Below are 18383 nucleotides of genomic sequence, written 5' to 3'. Positions count from 1 at the left end.
CATTCAGTAAGTGATACAGTCAGTTGTATCCATTAAGGACTCTCAGTCCAATTCCCTTATTTTATCATCTTTTCTGAAAACGGAGAAGAGCCACTTAATAGCAGTCGTGGGACTCTGTGACCCTGTGGACTATAGCCTGCCAGGCTTCTCCATCCATGGGATTTCCCAGGGAAGAATACTGGAGTGGGTTGCCATTTCCTTCTCTAGGGGATCTTCCCAATATAGAGATCAAACCCGGTCTCCTGCATTGCAGACAGATTCTTTACCATCTGAGCCACCAGGGAAGCCCACTTAATAGCAGAACTAGAACTAAAAACAGAGCTGTCTTGATCCCATATCTGTCTTTCCACTGATGAGAAACAGTCGAGTTATTCTGTTGACACATCTGTGTCCCTCAGGTTTCCAAAGCCATGAGCGTCAGCCTCTGTAAAAACTGCTCTATCTCTTTTGATTTCATTGGTCGTTTCCTGCTACACCCTCTAGGTAGGAAATCTGTCCACTGTTTCTGTATTGCCAAGGTCATAGAGGAGGGACATGGGGACAGGTCAAGGGCACGCCCACAGGGAGACTCATGGCAGCAAGCTAGCAAGCTCCCTCTGGTCTGAAGCACTCAGAAAAAGAAGGGACATGCCCTAACACATAAAAAATGCCGAGAAGTGTGCACCAGCAAGGGGGACCTTTGGAGTACTGAAAGACGCGGAAAAGTCTTGGACAGAACGGATTCAACTGTCTGTGTGAATCTTGATGGGCTGAAAGCTGACGGGGTCCAAAGTTTTAACACTAGGTAATGATAGGAAAGATGTCATCAGAAACTTTTTTTTTTAAATAGCACTTATAACACAGGTTAATCATTTAACTGCAGATTCACCTGGAAATGACTAAATTTGGGATAGTCACAGCCGTGGTGTATGACTGTACATCAAGTAATGACTCAGAGTAATTCCCCTGCTATAACTTGAAGCAAAAGAAATCAAAGTATTACTTACTTTATTCATGTAAAAAAAGTTACGCTTGATGTGTATACTCTTAGTACCCACAAGCCAGCTTGTTGCTGTTGTTTAGTTGCTCACTCCTGTCTAGCTCTTTGCAACCCCATGGACTGCAGCAAGCCAGGTTTCCCTGTCCTTCACTATCTTCTGGAGTTTGCTCAGACTCATGTCCATTGAGTCAGTGATGTCATCCAACTATCTCACTCTTTGTCACCCCCTTCTCCTCCTGCCTTCAATCTTTCTCCAAATCAGGGTCTTTTCCAATGAGCTGGCTCTTTGTATCAGGTGGCCAAACTTTTGGAGCTTCAGCATCAGTCTTACCAATGAATATTTAGAGTTGATTTCCTTTAGGATTGACTGGCTTGATCTCCTTGCAGTCCAAGGGACTCTCAAGCATCTTCTCCAGTACCACAGTTCAAAAGCATCAATTTTTTGGTGCTCAGCCTTCTTTATGGTCCAGCTCTCACATTCGTACAGGACTACTGGAAAGACCATAGCTTAGCTTTGACTATATGGACCTTTGCTGGCAAAGTGATATCTCTGCTTTTTAATATGCTGTCTAAGTTTGTCATAACTTTTTTTCCAAGGAGCAAGTGTCTTTTAATTTTGTGGCTGCAGACACCATCCTTAGCAATTCTGGAGCCCAGGAAAATAAAATATGTGTTTTTTTCACTGGAAGTGAAAATGGAAATCAGTGTTTCCGCTTTTTCCCCATCTATTTGCCATGAAGTGATGGGAATGGATGCCATGGTTTTAGTTTTTTGAATGCTGAATTTTAAACCAGCTTTTTCACTCTCCTCTTTCACCTTCACCAAGAGGCTCTTTAGTTCCTCTTCGCTTTCTGCCATTAGCAAGCAGAAATAGTATCCTCTGCATATCTGATGTTGTTGATATTTCTCCCACCAATCTTATTCCAGCTTGTGATTCATCCAACCCAGCATTTCACATGGTAGACTCTGCATATAAGTTAACTAAGCAGACTGACAATATACAGCCTCATTGTACTCCGTTCCCATTTTAAACCAGCCTGTTGTTCCATATCTGGTTCTAACTGTTGCTTCTTGACCCCTAACAGGAGACAAGGTTTCTCAGGAGACAAGTAAGGTGCTCTGGTATTCCCATCTCATTCAGAATTTTCCAGTTTGTTGTGATCCACACATTCAAAGACTGTAGTGTAGTCAATGAAGAAGAACCAAATTTTTTCCTGGAATTCCCTTGCTTCCTCTATGATCCAAAGGATGTTGGCAATTTGATCTCTGGTTCCTCTGCCTTTTCTAAATCCAGCTTGTACACCTGGAAGTTCTTGATTCACATACTGCTAAAACGTCATTTGAAGGATTTTGAGCATTACCTTACTAGCATGTGAGATGAGTATAATTATCTGATAGTTTGAACATTCTTTGGCATTGCCTTTCTTTGGGATTAGAATGAAAGCTGTTCTTTTCCAGTCCTGTGGCCACTGCTGAGTTTTCCAAATTTGCTGACATATTGAGTGCAGCACTTTCACAGCATCATCTTTTAGCACTTTCACAGCATCATCATCATTTGAAATAGCTCAGCTGGAATTCCATCACCTCCACTAGCTTTGTTCATAGTAATGCTTTCTAAGGCCCACTTGACTTCACACTCCAGGGTGTCTGGCTCTAGGGAAGTGACCACACCATCATGGTTATCCAGGTCATTAAGACCTTTTTTTGTATAGTTCTTCTGTGTATTCTTGCCACTTCTTCTTAATCTCCTCTGCTTCTGTTAGGTCCTTGCTGCTTATGTCCTTTATTGTGCCCATCTTTACATGAAATATTCCCTTGGTAGCTCCAATTTTCCTGAAGAGAGCTCTAGTCTTTCCCATTGTATTATTTTCCTCTACTTCTCTGCATTGTTCATTTAAGAAGGCTTTCTTATCGCTCCTTGCTAACCTCTGGAACTCTGCATTCAGTTGGATGTACTGTTCCTTTTCTCCTTTGCCTTTTGCTCCTCTTCTTTTTTCAGCTATTTTTAAGTTCTCCTCAGACAAACACTTTGCCTTCATGCATTTTTCTTTGGGATGGTTTTGGTCACCTCCTCCTGTACAATATTACAAACCTCTGTCCATAGTTCTTCAGGAACCCTGTCTACCATATCTAATCCCTTGAATCTATTTGTCACCTCTAGTGTATAATCATAAGAGATTTGATTTAGGTCATACCCGAATGGTCTAGTGGTTTCCCCTACTTTCTTTAAGCCTGAATTTTGCAATAAGGAGTTCATGATCTGAGCCACAGTAAGCTCCAGGTCTTATTTTTGCTGACTGTATAGAGATTTTTTTCATCTTCAGCTACAAAGAAAACAATCAATCTGATTTCAGTATTGACCATCTGGTAATGTCCATGTGTAGAGTTGTCTCTTGTGCTGTTGGAAGACAGTGTTGTTTGCCTTCTGGAGTACCAGAAAATTAGAATTTTGTAGGATAATGAGCTTTGAGAAAGCCAAATTGACCTACCTTCTGTTCAGCCAGCCACTTTGACCAGTGAAATATTTATGTGACTGAGAGTGAGTGTTCCCAACAACCTTATAGGGAGGTACTGCATTTAGCTCCATTTCACAGAAGAGAATACTGGGGCTCAGAGGTACTTAAGTAGACAGAGCAAGGACATAAAGCAAAATAGGTGCAGATCTGAGATTCACACTCAAGCACAAGGATGGCTCCAAAGTCCCCAGTGTCCCACCTTTCTCATCTGAGAAGAATACTCTATGGAGATTTGTTATGTTAACCGAAAAGAGGAGGAAAAAGGAGTAATTCCCAGTTCTACCTCACAGGAAAAAAGAGCAGCAATTACAGTAGCCATTTGTAGGAAAAGGACTCTGAGTCTCTCATATTTTACTTACTTATTCAACCAATGATGATTTTGCTTCACTTCCCACCCTCACCCACAACCGCCAGAACATCTGGCCATGTCTGGAGATACTTTCGGTTCTCACACTGGAGGGGAGGCTGTTTCTAGCATCTTGTGGTTAGAGGCCAGGAATACTGCTGAATATCAGATCATGTGCAGGACAGAATGATCTGGCCCCCAACATCGATAGTTCAGAGACTGAGAAAAGCTGACTCATCACTGTTAGTAATATAACTATGCTTTGGTAGGCTTCCCTGGTAGCTCAGAGGTTAAAGCATCTGCCTGGAATGCAGGAGACCTGGGTTCAATCCCTGGGTCGGGAAGATCCCCTGGAGAAGGAAATGGCAACCCACTCCAGTACTCTTGCCTGGAGAATCCCATGGAGGGAGGAGCCTGGTAGGCTACAGTCCATGGGGTCGAAAAGAGTCGGACACGACTGAGCAACTTAACTTTCACTTCCACTTTGGTAGGTGGTGTGTGTTGAAGAAGATGATAAAAGTTTTGCAATAAAATAATGATTTTTGGAGTTCTCTCTTTCTCAACTAGGTAATGCCTTTAGAAATAAATAGCTGTCCGGATTGTTTTCTAAATGCAAACGTTACCTCCTAGAGGGACTTAAAGCAACTGATAAGATATTAAGAGGCCATGCTCTCAGTGTCTGGTGTGCTGAACTAAAATTCCATAAAATATCACTTTGCTGACAAAGGCTCATATAGTCAAAGACACAGTTTTTCCAGTAGTCATGTACAGATGTGAGAGTTGGACTACAAAGAAGGCTGACTGCCAAAGAATTGATGCTCTCGAATTGGGTGCTGGAGAAGACTCTTAAGAGTCCCCTTGGACTGCAAGGAGATCAAACCAGTCCATTCTAAAGGAAATTAACACTGAATATTCAAGAGAAGGATTGATGATGAAGCTGAAGCTCCAATACTTTGGCCACCTGATGTGAAGAGCTGGCTTACTGGAAAAGACTCTGATGTTGGGAAAGATTGAAGGCAGGAGGAGAAGGAGGTGACAGAGGATGAGATGGTTGGATGGCATCACCGAGTCAATGAACATGAGTTTGAGCAAACTTCAGGAGATACTGGAGGACAGAGAAGACTGGCGTGCTGAAGTTCATGGGGTTGCAAAGAGTTGGATACGACTTAGTGACTGAACAACAACAACAACCCAATGGTGCATACTCAGGTTTTCAGATGTGATGTTATAATCTTGCACACATAAAACATAAGGTCTTAAATGCAAGGAACAAACCATTCTGAGTATTTTTTGAAATGTTTAGGTGAAGATGTCCTGGGTATCAGAAAATGCATAACATAAAATCTGATCAGGAGAATGTCATCTCATATAAATTCCTTCTGTGGCCAAATCTCTAATCTCTCAGGGCTGATCTCATGACACCTGTTAGTACCTAGAGTGTTCGCTGCATGTATCTGGTATAGCCAGTGCTGACCTGTCGTTCAGAGATACCTGCATGACTTTTCTGGATGCTGACAGCTGGCATCCCTTCTCACAAATTGGTACCTAGGCTTCCCTGGTGGCTCAGTTGGTGAAGAATCTGCATGCAATGCAGGAGACCCAGGTTCAATCCCTGGGAGGGGAAGATCCCCTGGAGAAATAAATGGCAACCTACTCCAGTACTCTAGCCTGGGAAATTGCATGGAGAGAGGAGCCTGGTGGGCTACAGACAAAGAGTCATACACAACTTAGCAGCCAAACCACCATCACTGCTTTTTAAATATTTTCAATAAAAATCATGATTTTGTCTTTTCGGGTAGATTGTCAGGGCCTTGATGACTAAGATGTGGGTTTTTCCTTACATGAGATAAAGAATATAAAGCACACGTTCAGAGCCCTTGCAAACAGAAAAGGTTCAAGAAAATTTGTTGGAAAAATATCAAACAGAGTATATTGCTAGAATTTTGTTCCGGAAGGATGAATGAATTGAAGCCAAATTGATCTTTAGTTATAAGTACAGAATGAAGAATACTGTTTATGCCTCGTGAAACAGAAAAACTTTACCATGCTTTACATACTAACTGGTTTTTCTGCATTTGGACTGGTCAGTCCTATTAGAGATCTGTCTTTCATTTTTCTGTATATGCCAACAATTCAGCCATTCGATAAGTGCCTATCAACACAGAGCAACAGATGAAATAAAGAAATCTAATGGTTTTGCCTGACCAGCAGTCACTTTATTTTTGTCAACCATCACCTTCAGTTTCTACAGGGAACAAACTCATTCTTTAAGCTCCAGCTGCAGGGGTCTCTCAGTTTTTATAACACGCCTGTCCCCCTTCCATCAGCATACACTGTTCTCTGACATGAACATGCCAGCCCACGCTTTGTTTTAAGCCTGGCTCCTTCTCACCCTTCAGGTCTCAGCTCATATGTTACCTTTCTCAGAGAAGCCGTCCCTGAAACAGGAAACATCCCCACCTGTCCCCTTTTCATCCCTCTGTCTCCTTGGTTCCCATCAGAGACTATTCAAAATCTGTATCTTCAGGCTCTGCTAACTTGTTTGTTTCTCATTAACCATCCCCCCTGAAAGACTTCAAAGGGAACAAACACAGAAGGACAGAAAACTACTTGTCACCCCCAGGATCTATTTTTCCTCCTTTCTTTTCATAACAAAACACTTTGAGTGATGGCTTTGTCCACGGCCACCCACCTAGAGGATACACTTCCAGACTCTTTTGCAGTTAGACCTGGTGATTTTTATGAACAAGGCTGCTTGCCTTGGCTTCTTTCCATCTGCCTACTGGTCACGAGATGGAAATGGAGACTCAACAATGCCCATCCAATTCTCTGAGTTCCCTGTCTTAGAAGATCTGCTTCAAATTCTCATAGTGATTAATTATAGGAGGAAAAGACAAATACCTGTGCTGCCCAGTAAAGTTTCTATAAATTAGAGTATGGTATGAAGGGAAAAACAAGTAACTGTAAGGTTTTGTGTGTGTGTGTGCAATGTCTATGGGAAAGGAGGAGGGGAGGGATAAATTAGGAGTTTGGAATTGACATATATACAATACTATATATAAAACAGACAACCAACAATAACCAACTGTATAGAACAGGGAACTATACTCAATATTTTATAATAATCTATAAGAGAAAAAATCTGAAAAAAATTGATGTATATGTATTCACGATTGTATGAATCACTTTGCCATCCATCTGAATGTCACACAACATTGTAAATCAGCTATACTTCAATAAAAAGTTTTAAAAAGAAAAGAAAAATAAGTAGTCAATGAAGGAATTCACTAACTCATCGGGTCCACATAAGGAGCTGTGAGGTAGAGACACAGAATTCTTTGATTTTGATAGTTGAGAAAACAGAGACCCAAAAGGCTAAGAGACAGCTGCAGGTCAGCCAGCGGGTAAGCAGAGTGCAGGACTGGTTTCCATTTCAAATCCATACTATAAGGCTTTGGTTCTCCTCCCACTGACTCTGTGGAAGGTTTTAACAATCACATTGATTATTGGTGTGGCTGGAGCTTAATTATAGACTTTACAAACAGGATGGACCGGTCTTTGGGTTCTGCAATTCGTTTTTCTCCCTGCACACCACAATTCATTTTGTATTGATGTAGAAAGTACAAGTGGGCAGCACACGTTATCTTCTCTCTCCTACTCTTAACCTCCTCTAGCATTTCAGCAGCATTAGAACTAGCATTCAAATCGAGGTCCATGGTGATGGGGGCGGGGGGAAGAAGCAAGCAGGACTTAGAAATCATCAGGTTGGCTGTGCTCACAGCTAGTGGGAAGCTGAGGGGTAGTACAGGGAGCTCAGCCTGGTGCTCTGTGATGACCTGGGGGTGGGGTGGGGGGACAAGGAGGGAGGCTCAAGAGGGAGGGGATGTAAGTACGCTTATGGCTGACTCATGTCGTTGTATGACAGAAACACTGTAAAGTAATTATCCTCCAACTAAACACACACACACACACGCACACACACAAAAGTTGGCCATGCTTAGAAGAATACGCAAGTCACTGAGTTTAAATAAAATGAACATTGTACTTTCATGACAAGGCAAGAGGAAGATTTTTGTGCTGGTTACTTAATTTGTCTGGCTCTAGGCAACGGGAAAATCCAATAATTAAAAAAAAAAAAAAAGTTTAGTTAACTGATGTTTAAAGGCCTCTTCCCCACCCTGAAATGTCCTGGGGTAATGAAGTGTATCTTAAGACTCTCTTAGAGTGTTATAATGCAGCAAGATATTAATCTTGAAAAGCATTTTATCCTACGATGGTCTACTGTAACACCTTGACTAGCATGTCATTTTTATTCCTCCCACTTCTGACAGGTTCTGGCTTTCCCCAGTGAAATAACTTGCTGGAGGGGTACAAATCAGCCATGACAGATACTGACACTTTACTCAGACACTGACCCACTGTCTACTTTGTGAAGACTTGAAATACTGAGTGAACAATAAAAACCCAGAAGGAATGTGTTTGCTTTTTTTTTTTTTTTTAATAAAGTTTCATCGTTTTTAAGTGTGAATATCCTACAATTTGAAGCTGAGTTCTCGTATGTTTCATATTCCCAAAGAATTTGCAATGACACATTTCATGTTGAAAGGGCAGATTTAAAAGAAAAACTGCTTATGATCTGAATTTTTAATACCTGAAATCTTTGTGGATTATAACTCTGAATTTAAAACTTTTCTCTTTAATCTGCATCATACCTTAGGGCATTGTGGTGAATGAACTGAGAGAGGCAGAATGCTTACCAGCCTCTGAAAATAGAAAATGTGAGCGTGTACTCTCAGGTGGCACACTAAGGCGCTAGGTCTACAGCAATGTCGGATCCTTCCTTAATCAAATAGGAATCCAAGAATATTTCTCATACCCTTCGTTATTGCCTCTCTCCCTCACCATCAATGAGTAATTACCAGGTATGGAGTAATGACTGCAAATCAGGCATAATGCTAAATATAATCTCATTTAACTTTTACAACCACCCTATGTAGTTGGTGGCATCACCATTGTGCAGATCGGGAAACTGAGTTTAAAAATAGGTTAAGCAACTTGCCCAAGGTCACACAGCAAACAGACATCAGAGACAGGCTTTGGATTTCTTCCCAAACCCTTGGCCTGTATCATTATCCTACACAGATGCTTTTGCTGGGTATTCTGGGAGGTAAAACAAATACAGTCCCCAACATTCAGAGGCTATAACTGATAGACACGTAGAAAGGACAGAAGGGTTCAGCCTTTGGGACTCGGACCAACCATTTTTCAAAATAGCCTTTTGACATGTTATTGGCAAACCTTCCTCCTTCTGGTCTGTTTTTAAGCCATGTAATTATAATACAGCAGGCATGTGGTTCAAGAGGCTGAGTATCTACCCAGACTCCCACTCCGGCTTTTGTTTCATTCCGATTTGCCAATCTGACCTTCTTTTCTGCCCAGCCATTGGTAACTTGCTGGAGCATTGGCCCATGAAAACAGCTGAAGCATGTCCTCCTTTTATATATCAGTGTTCACGTCCTTTTAAATTATGCACTCCCTTATTTGTGCCAACTGAGCCAGGACAGGGACTTGAAAAACTCCACCCGCCAACAAAACCCTTAAGTTGTCTGAACAGGGAAAAATAAAGATACGGAAGCAGAATCCCTTGTCAGACTTAACAGAAGAAGCAAGGAGGAGGTGAACTATAGTAGAGAGTGGGTACCTCCAAAAATAACCAAGAAAGAGAAAGCAAGACAGTGATGACACCGGATGATCTGTTTATGGTCCCTTTCAAACTGAGTGGCATATCTTAAAAATGAAATAGGAAAACTCTAGAAGGAAGTGGCTTCTGATCCTTGTCTAGACTCTAAAATGAACAAGCAAACCTGATTATGATCAGTGTCAAACAATATTTAGCAATTTCTATGAAACTGTGAATGTGAAGAAAGGCCTGTGAGTCATGAGCAACTGAGAGGAAATTAACAGCAATATTTACTGTGCAGATTCTGATTCACCATTATTTTGGAAGAAAGCCTGGTTGTTTTTAGTAGATCCATTTAGTCTGTGAGAATCTCAATTTTCTCAAGGCACATTAGCTAAGAAATTATTTGAGTCAATTTAAGTTATATTTTACATGCAAATTCAGAACAAACAATTTTAAAGAAATGTTATTAACGTAGAATTCAGGGAAGAAATAAATTACCAAAAAAAAAAAAGTCAACCGAGATGAGGTCTGCCATAAGAAAACATGAAAGGCAGTCATTTGATCCTACATGATAGATTAACTAGGGGCTAGTTTCAATAAGAAACTCATTATGTTCCAAATCCGTCCTCCTAGCAGTGGAAACAACCCACGTGTCCATCACGAGAGAACTGGTTAAATAACCAGTTCTAAATAAAGTAAGTATTTCGACACCATACAGAACTAGGCAGCTTTAAAAAGAGTGAAAAGAGATCGGTTTTATAAGTGGCTTGGAGAAATATGACATAGTGTGAAATAGCATACAGGGACTTCCCGGGTGGTTCAGCGCCTAAGACTCCACACTCCCAATGCAGAGGACCTGGGTTTGATCCCCGGTCAGGGAACTAGATTCCACATGCTGGAATTAAGAGTTCACATGCCATGAGTGAAGATTCCATGTGCTGCAACTAAGCCCCAGCACAGTCAAAATACAGAAATAAATAAATATTTTTTTTTAAAAAAGAAAAGAAATAGTATATATAGTAAGGTTTCTTTCACGCTGTAAAAGCTTGGTATGCTGCTGCTGTTGCTTGGTATACACACTGACAAAGTCTGTATGAATCAGTATCGGCCTCTTGACAATGTTTATAAACAGGCGAGGGATGAAGACTGAAGGACTTGCTACCCCAACTGACATGCTTCTATAGTAGGTGCTTTTTTTGTCTGTTTCTTTTAAAATGATTATTTAAAACGTTTTCTAAAAACATCAAAATGTATAACTGCACAGAAAAATGATTTTGAAAAATATTCAAAAAATGATATGCCTATCATTTCTTTATTAGAAATTTATCATTATTTATCATTATTGGAAATTTAATCTTAGAAACAAACTTTCAAATACATCCTTGTTGGGGAGTTCCCCAAGTGGCCTAGCGATTAGGGTTCAGGGCTTTCACTGCTGCGACTAGGGTTCAATGCCTGGTCAGGGAACTGAGATCCCATAGGCCCTGTGGCACCACCAAAACAAACAAACAAACAAACAAAAACTCAAACCCAAAACATAACCACTAATTACTTATACTCCTGGAAATTAAATATTCCTTATTTCAATTGATCTGGGTCACTGGGCCAAAATTACAGAGATCAAGTTCTAACTGCGTAATTACACACAGGTTTGCTTACTGTCAGTCACCAGGCAGATCTCTGTTGAATGCTGTCTTACTTTTATTGAGAATCCCCAATAGGAAGCCACAGTGCCCAGCCAGTCTGATCCAGGAGAGCTGAATAGGCATTCAAAGGGGACTGTGGTTTGCTCTGGCAGACACCCTTTCATGTTTTCTGTGCCAGTTTCACAACCATAAAATGAGGAGAAAAGGGTAGCTTATTTATTGCCTAAACTCAAAGGAAGATTGTAAGCACCAATTGAAGCTGAATGGACACTTAGAAGATGAAGAGCATGTGGTATTATGAACAGGGCCTGACTTTATGAAAAACATGGCTGTTTTTCTAGTACACATTAAAGCCAGAGACAGATGGAAGTGCCAAGAGCTATTTAAGGCTGTGATGTAGGGATGTGATGGCGCAGGCCGCTGGACCACGGTCTGTTATTATAGGCCATTGTTTCAATAGCTGTGATTCCCAGACATGGCAGCAGAGGACAGGGAGGGTGGCAAAACCTACCAGCATGAGTAAGTTATGTTCCTATAATACTGAGCAGGCCGGAGCAGCTCGATGGTCATCTACACAAACTCATCAATTCTTACACAGGCAATAAGAAGTATTGTACACTTACGCTTGGTCAAGAGGAACAATCTCACAAGCAAATTGCCAAGAATGTAACTTATTAGCTCTGGAAAATCCAAGCCAGATAGTGTACCTTTATTAAACAGCACATAATTCCTTTATCAAAAGTAGACATGTTAAGTGTGGAAAATTGTGAAACAAAGATAAGCAAGGATAACAGCAACAGTAGAAAGAAGATTACTTGTAACTATACCCCTGAGAGGTAACCAGTACTCAAATTTTTGGCTTACATCTTTACAGTTCATCCATTTGTTTATCCATTCAATGTAAAGATGTATATGTATGTATCTTTTTTATATATAGATAAAATTTATTAAACAAATGACATCATCATGTTCATACTAACTTAAAATAGAAATTAGATGTGTACACTTATAAACTATGCTGTGATCAACATCCTTGTAGTTAAATCTTTGTGCATAATTTTACTAATAAATGATCAGACATGGAATTGCTGTATAAATGGTGCATGAATGAGTTATAAAAAGTATCTCACATTTAACTTGACTCTTCTGTACACCTAGGACTTCACTAATCAAAAATTCTTTACCCAAGATTGCTTGTTGCCTCTTAAAGTGACGTTTCTAGCTCTAGAACAGCTTAGTGTTCCCGTGTCTGAAACGATTCACACTTACTTTCCGAGGTTTCACCTTATCTTGCAAATCATACTGGCCAATTCCTTTATAGCTGATTCCAAGCCACCAAGGAAGTCCTTGTTTATCCTGGAAGATGGAAAAACATGAGAACCAAGACCTAATTGTTAAGTCTTCTAGAGATGAAGTAATATCTACCAATTTCTTGCTTTAACAAGTATCAGCAAGTCAAAATAATTTTGTCTTGGTAAACAAAACACTATAAAATCCTGACTTGTTATTAGAACACTTTCTTAGAATTTCTTCAAATAAGATCTATAAATCAAAACACACCAATACTATTAACACCATCAAAAAGAAAGACATATTACTGTTAGGATTAAACAATTGGAAAGAAGATATAAAATATAAGTAATTCAACGAGTAATTAATCCAGAGTACAAAGCCAGTTAGTCATTTAAAAAAAAAAAAGAAAAAGAAAAAAGCTCTTTGTTCTCTTGATTAGTAACTAGCTATAAAGGTAAGGGAAGTTTCCAAAGAATTACCAAGATGAGAAAAGTGGTTCCAAATCCTAATGTTTATAAACTTAACAAGGAACATGGGAATACTAAAGCACTCTTCGGATGAGTTAAATGATTCAAAGACAAGATGCTTGAATAATGACTTTGAGGTATATAAGGGGAGAGGAGGAATTTTTTTTTTACTCATAAATTTATCTTTTAGGTCTTGCCAAAGAAAGGGTATACTGACAAAGGGAAAGAAGAAACTTGGGCTTAAACATATACCCATATGCAAACAAATTAAGAATCAGTAGAAATTAAAATGGAATTGCTACATATTTTTAGTAAAAGGTGTCCTCATCATACAGGTATGTATGATCCAATTCCCCACCATTTGAAATTGCAAACACTGTCAGAACTTGGAAAGTCACTCAAGTGATTGACCAAGTATAAAATTATACCTCTTTCAAACAAGACTCTTTTATTAACAATATGCTTTGTTCTCTATCATCTCAAAGTTTTTCTTATTCAATTTCTCCATGTGTATGAAATCTAAAAATACTGCTCAAATATAAAACATACCAACTGAAAATGGGTACTACAAATCTTGTAGAAACTTGAGGATTTTATGAAGCTGCTTAAATGATATGGGATGATTCTCCAATGATTCTCATTCAAAGGTGGTATGAAATGTACATCTAGTAGTATTGGAAAGGTGCCCAATTGAAAGACATAAATAAGCAAAAGTAGGTAAATGCATAGGTGTACCAGAAGAGAATGATCTGAATATTTCAGGGCTAATAGAGGCTTTGGGAACACATTTGAACATAGCTAGCAATTTACAAAGATAATATGCTTTATAATTTGCTATAACAATGACAAGATACAATCAGGCTTTTATTTTTTTTAAGAAATTCAATCTTACTCTAAAAGCTGAAATTCCTAGAGAAAATTTACATAAATATGCATATTGATTTATGTGATTTTAGGAAGTTAATGCTGTTCACTAATGCTCATATGATAACACAGTCATGATGAAAGCTTCGTCATATGAAAGTATTTACCTTTACTGCATAATAATGGACTCCATAGGTTGGCAGAGCTTCTACTATTTTCATATACCTATGAAAAATGAATATATGTTATAACCTCTTATTAAATTAGTTAGAGGGTCCTTTTGGGAAAAGTGATCTAAAGAAACACCATTTGTATCTGCTTTACTCATTAAAACCACTTCTTTGACTAAAGGCAGAAATAGAATAAACCACTCTAGGGAGTAATACATTTTACCTCACTCAAATGTTAGAAGGTTGTTAACAAAAATTCAATTTCAAAAAGCTATAGGAAATATTGTCTGCATATTAAAATTTCTATGACTCAGAAACATATTATACTTTATTATAAACACAAATTGCAAGTTTTTTTTAACTAGCACTTAATGATGCAAGACACTAGAATCAACTTTTGAGTCTTGCTCATAATAAATAAAACATAGAGGTAATCTATATATTGATGGTGGTACATTTTAGAAATAAAGTCAAACCTCTTAGAAATATATGCTTTAAAAGAGTGAGTTTTATTATTGTAAATCTACTATTGTAAATAAGATTTTTAAATGTATGTACTCCCTCAAAAAAGTTAAAGTGATTATATACCTCTTGTTATTTTTAATTCAACAAGTATTTATTTTATTCTTTTAAGACTTTATGTTGTTGTTGTTTAGTTGCTCAGTCGTGTCTGACCCTTTTGTGACCCCATGAACTGTAGCCCACCAGGCTTCTCAGTCCATGGGATTTCCCAGGCAAGAATTGTGGAGTGGGTTGCTATCTCCTTCTCCAGGAGATTTTCCTGACCCAGGGATCAAACCTGCATCTCCTGCATTAGCAGGCAGATTCTTTACCACTGAGCCACCAGGGTAGCCCTTAAGAGTTTATGGAGTGGACTAAATTGTGTAAGATTTCCTTTCTGCCCACAAAAAACTGAGACTCCTGTATGATACAAGTGGGCTGTTTAATAACATTTTGAAGATCAGTGGCTCTGGACCTTGTAATCAATAAACGTGATAATTCTTCAAAGTAAAAGGTCTCCATGTAAGTGAATATAAACAGTTAAGTAGATGTGCCAAGGCCAGGTAGCAATTACACTGCACAGCCAGGATTCCCACACAAAGTGAGTCGGATTCCACAGTCTAGAGCCTTAACTACTGAGTTAGACAGTCTCTTACTTGGAGCCATAACGATAATGATCAAAGGAAATAAGAAGATACTACATTTAATCAAGAACAGTTAATAATATGCTCATTAACCTAACCTAAAATCATTCATGGAAATTGCTATTCCTTTTTATTTTTCAGTTCAGAAGGTGGGCACAAATCAGGGATTCAGCTTTGGAACTGCTAACTTCTGATTTCTGCCTTGAAAATCCCAGCAGGTATACTGTGATAAAAAGGAGATGACTGCAAGAGCAGGGATGTGGGAGAAATCTATACCTGACGGGGGAATAGTGATCACCAAGTCCTTATTTCACTTCTCACATGATTTATGCTATATTCAGCAGATTTACAAAAACAAACAAAAAAAAACCTTCTATCATCATAAAAGTTATTCCACAATATTGTAATGCTATATTAGTTTTTACAACTTAAAAATTATAAATTTAGTTTTTATAATTTAAAAACTTCAATGTAGCTTGTAAACTGTTCTTAATAAACAACGGATACTCTGTAGGTCTAAAATGTAGAAATCTATCATTACAGTCTGCTGTTTGTACCAGGAAGAAACAAGATGATCCAACCTAGCACTGTGTGTTCCACCCAAAATAGAGCTACCAACCAGGTGACCAAACATGGCCTCCAGACAGGTACTGTCTGCCTCACGTTGTACTAAAGTTTCTTAACATTACTTTGCAATTTTTTAAATTAGGATTTAATGGAAAGTAATTAGCCTCCAACTAAAATAAATAAAAAAGAAAAAAAATAGGATTTAAAAACTGTAATTTCCTTTTTTTCTTGAAAAACATTAGATGATTTGGCAACATTATGCCTGAATGCTGAGGCTGAGTAGCCTTGTCTCCAGCCAGGTCAAAAGCTCTCTAATTCACCACAGTCACCACAATCTCATTTTTGTTACCTGCCTGACATTGGTAGGCATCTGAATTGATGACACCAAAGTATAGAATAGCCCATGAAGTTTGTAATTCATGGCAAGACACTTCTAGCCAGGTACTATATGCACACCAACTGTACAACAGAAATCATTTCAGATGACTTTCTCAAATAGAAGACATTACAACCATATCTTCAGAAAGATACTTACTGAACGACAGCTTGACCCCGAGTCAGACCTTTGATTTTCAAATAATGTTCAATTACTCTGTCCTCACTGTAAAACAAGGAAATGAAAAGTAGAGCAATATACGACTGTGTGAAGTACAGATTCCATTTCAAGGTTTCCAGGTAGCCACTGAAAATACTTGAGAAAGAAGGCCTAGACCAACTTGTTCAGGAGATAGAAGCTGGGTGACTTTCGTTTTTGTAGGACACAGACTCTTGGACCTCAGACATTTGACTACCTTGTCTTGACTGTTTACAATTTTATATAACTTACTTATGTGTAAAATTTTAAAACCTTAAGTTATTAGAAAAGGAAAATAACATCAATTCATCAAATGAAAAACTAATATTTTCTCCCATAACTGATGGAATATAATAAATACAAAACAATATTATTAAATGCTAGAGAGACTTGCTGGGGAAATTAAAAGTTTTTAAAGAGATCAGCAGGTGTAAGGTATTATAGACATTTTCCTTAAACTGCTAAGATTTAGAAAGAATTAAAAATGCTTCTACATGAGTGTTCAATCTAAAATACTCTACTCTCATGACTTGTGCACATAATACCTTAGGAGAAGGTAATAATACCTTCATTATTGTCTTAGGATAAAACTTTTTGATTAGAAAGGGGAAAAACAGGTGAACTCTGATCACCTTTGACACCATTCAGTTATTTACCCTCCTTTTAGACTGGTAGCTTGTTAGTCACATCTCAAGTATAATGAGAAGAATAAACGTTTTTATCTCTATATACCCAATAATCAACAGTAATTGGTCTTTGCTTTTTACTGTTAAGAAACTGTCACTTAACAATGATTCATTTAAAAGGCTCCAGATTCAGGATGCAATGTAGCCTCAGCACTCACTCTCACTATTGACTTGGGAACTATTCCAACTTTCATATTATAGCTCATTCATGGTGAATATTTATTTTGTAACCAGTTTTTTACTGGAAAGGAAAACCATCTTCAGGATTCATAGCCTTAAACTGAGGAAAATACATTTAAAGGGAATGTAAGTAGTTTAAGGGGAGAAAACGTACTTCTCTAGGAAAAATGTCGCATGGGAGATGGGTACTATGGGTTCATTAAAACACAGACAAAGAAAACAACTCAAAATAGACAACGGCTCCTGGCTGTAGATGAAACCTCTGATCATTCAGGTTGTTTCTGTGCATTACGAACACCTCTGTTTAAGGAAATCTGTCTTTTATACCACTTGCATTGTGCTCCTCCAGATGAGGGCTGTGTTACACAGTGACTACCCATATACTAAGCATGACTTAACAGCACTCTACAAATCTTTTATGCACTTGAATGGAAAGGCAAATGGCTACTCTCCACATATGACTACAAGTCTTGGGATGACAGTCTCCAGAGAGCTTTAACAAGACCTTGTCACTAGAAGGATCAAGGTCTACTTCTTATTAGTCTGACACATATTATAGGCAATTTGAGATTTCCCTCACTTATATTTCTTGCAGTCTCCTGAGGAGCATGTAGTTCTCAATGGAGGCTATGGCAATGGGGTCATGGGCCATCTTGGCTCAGCTTACCAGTAAGCAAGGGAGGGATGCTCCTGCAGAGTTTTGGTTGGAAAAGCTGGAAGTGTCTTTAAATCTTTCCTGGCATTTTCATCACTAAAAAGAAAAGTAATACAATATGTCAGTTGCTGTTACCTAAATGATTATCCAAGCTGGTCATCAGGTGAAATCTGAAAAGTAACAACTATAGCACATTTGTTGTTGTTTAGTAGCTCAGTTGTGCCCGACTCTTTTGTGACATGTGACCCCATAGACTGTAGCCCACCAGGCTCCTCTGTCCATGGATTTCCCAGGCAAGAATATTGGAGTGGAATGCCATTTCCTTCTCTAGGGGATCTTGCTGACCCAGGGACTGAACCCATGTCTCCTGCATTGGCAGGCAGGTTCTTTACCACTCAGCCACCTGGGAAGCCCGATGATAGTACACTGGGCTGTGTCAAATGTTATTGGGAGCAGACGTAAGGCGACAGACTTTAACTAAAGACGGTGCTCAAATGGAGAACCAAGTCATCTGATGAGATTTTTGAGGCTTTTACAAAGACCAAAGGACATTAAAATAATGTCAAATTGCCATAAGCTCATTTTCCCTACAAACTCACAGCTGTTTTCATT

The 18383-nt window shown here is 38.8% G+C and overlaps 1 protein-coding gene across 11 annotated transcripts in view; it reads right to left on the bottom strand.

Moving 5' to 3' along the window:
* The window catches only part of FRMD4B (FERM domain containing 4B), a 358959-nt gene that overhangs the window by 30745 nt on the left and 309831 nt on the right, over positions 1-18383 (bottom strand). For all 11 annotated transcript variants that reach the window (XM_086366868.1, XM_086366871.1, XM_086366869.1 and 8 more), the window contains 4 exons: positions 17784-17867; positions 16212-16277; positions 13962-14019; positions 12440-12526 (listed from right to left, as the gene is read on the bottom strand). In XM_086366868.1, the coding sequence (XP_086222994.1) occupies positions 12440-12526; positions 13962-14019; positions 16212-16277; positions 17784-17867 (295 nt within the window). The remainder of the gene's footprint in view (positions 1-12439; positions 12527-13961; positions 14020-16211; positions 16278-17783; positions 17868-18383) is intronic.

This window comes from Bos grunniens, chromosome 22, assembly GCF_055505025.1.
Source record: "Bos grunniens cultivar Pamir isolate PY7600 chromosome 22, Bosgru_T2T1.0, whole genome shotgun sequence".
Taxonomy (NCBI): domain Eukaryota; kingdom Metazoa; phylum Chordata; class Mammalia; order Artiodactyla; family Bovidae; genus Bos; species Bos grunniens.
Note: the sequence above shows the minus strand (reverse complement) of the source record. Positions and strands in the feature narration are given on the sequence as shown.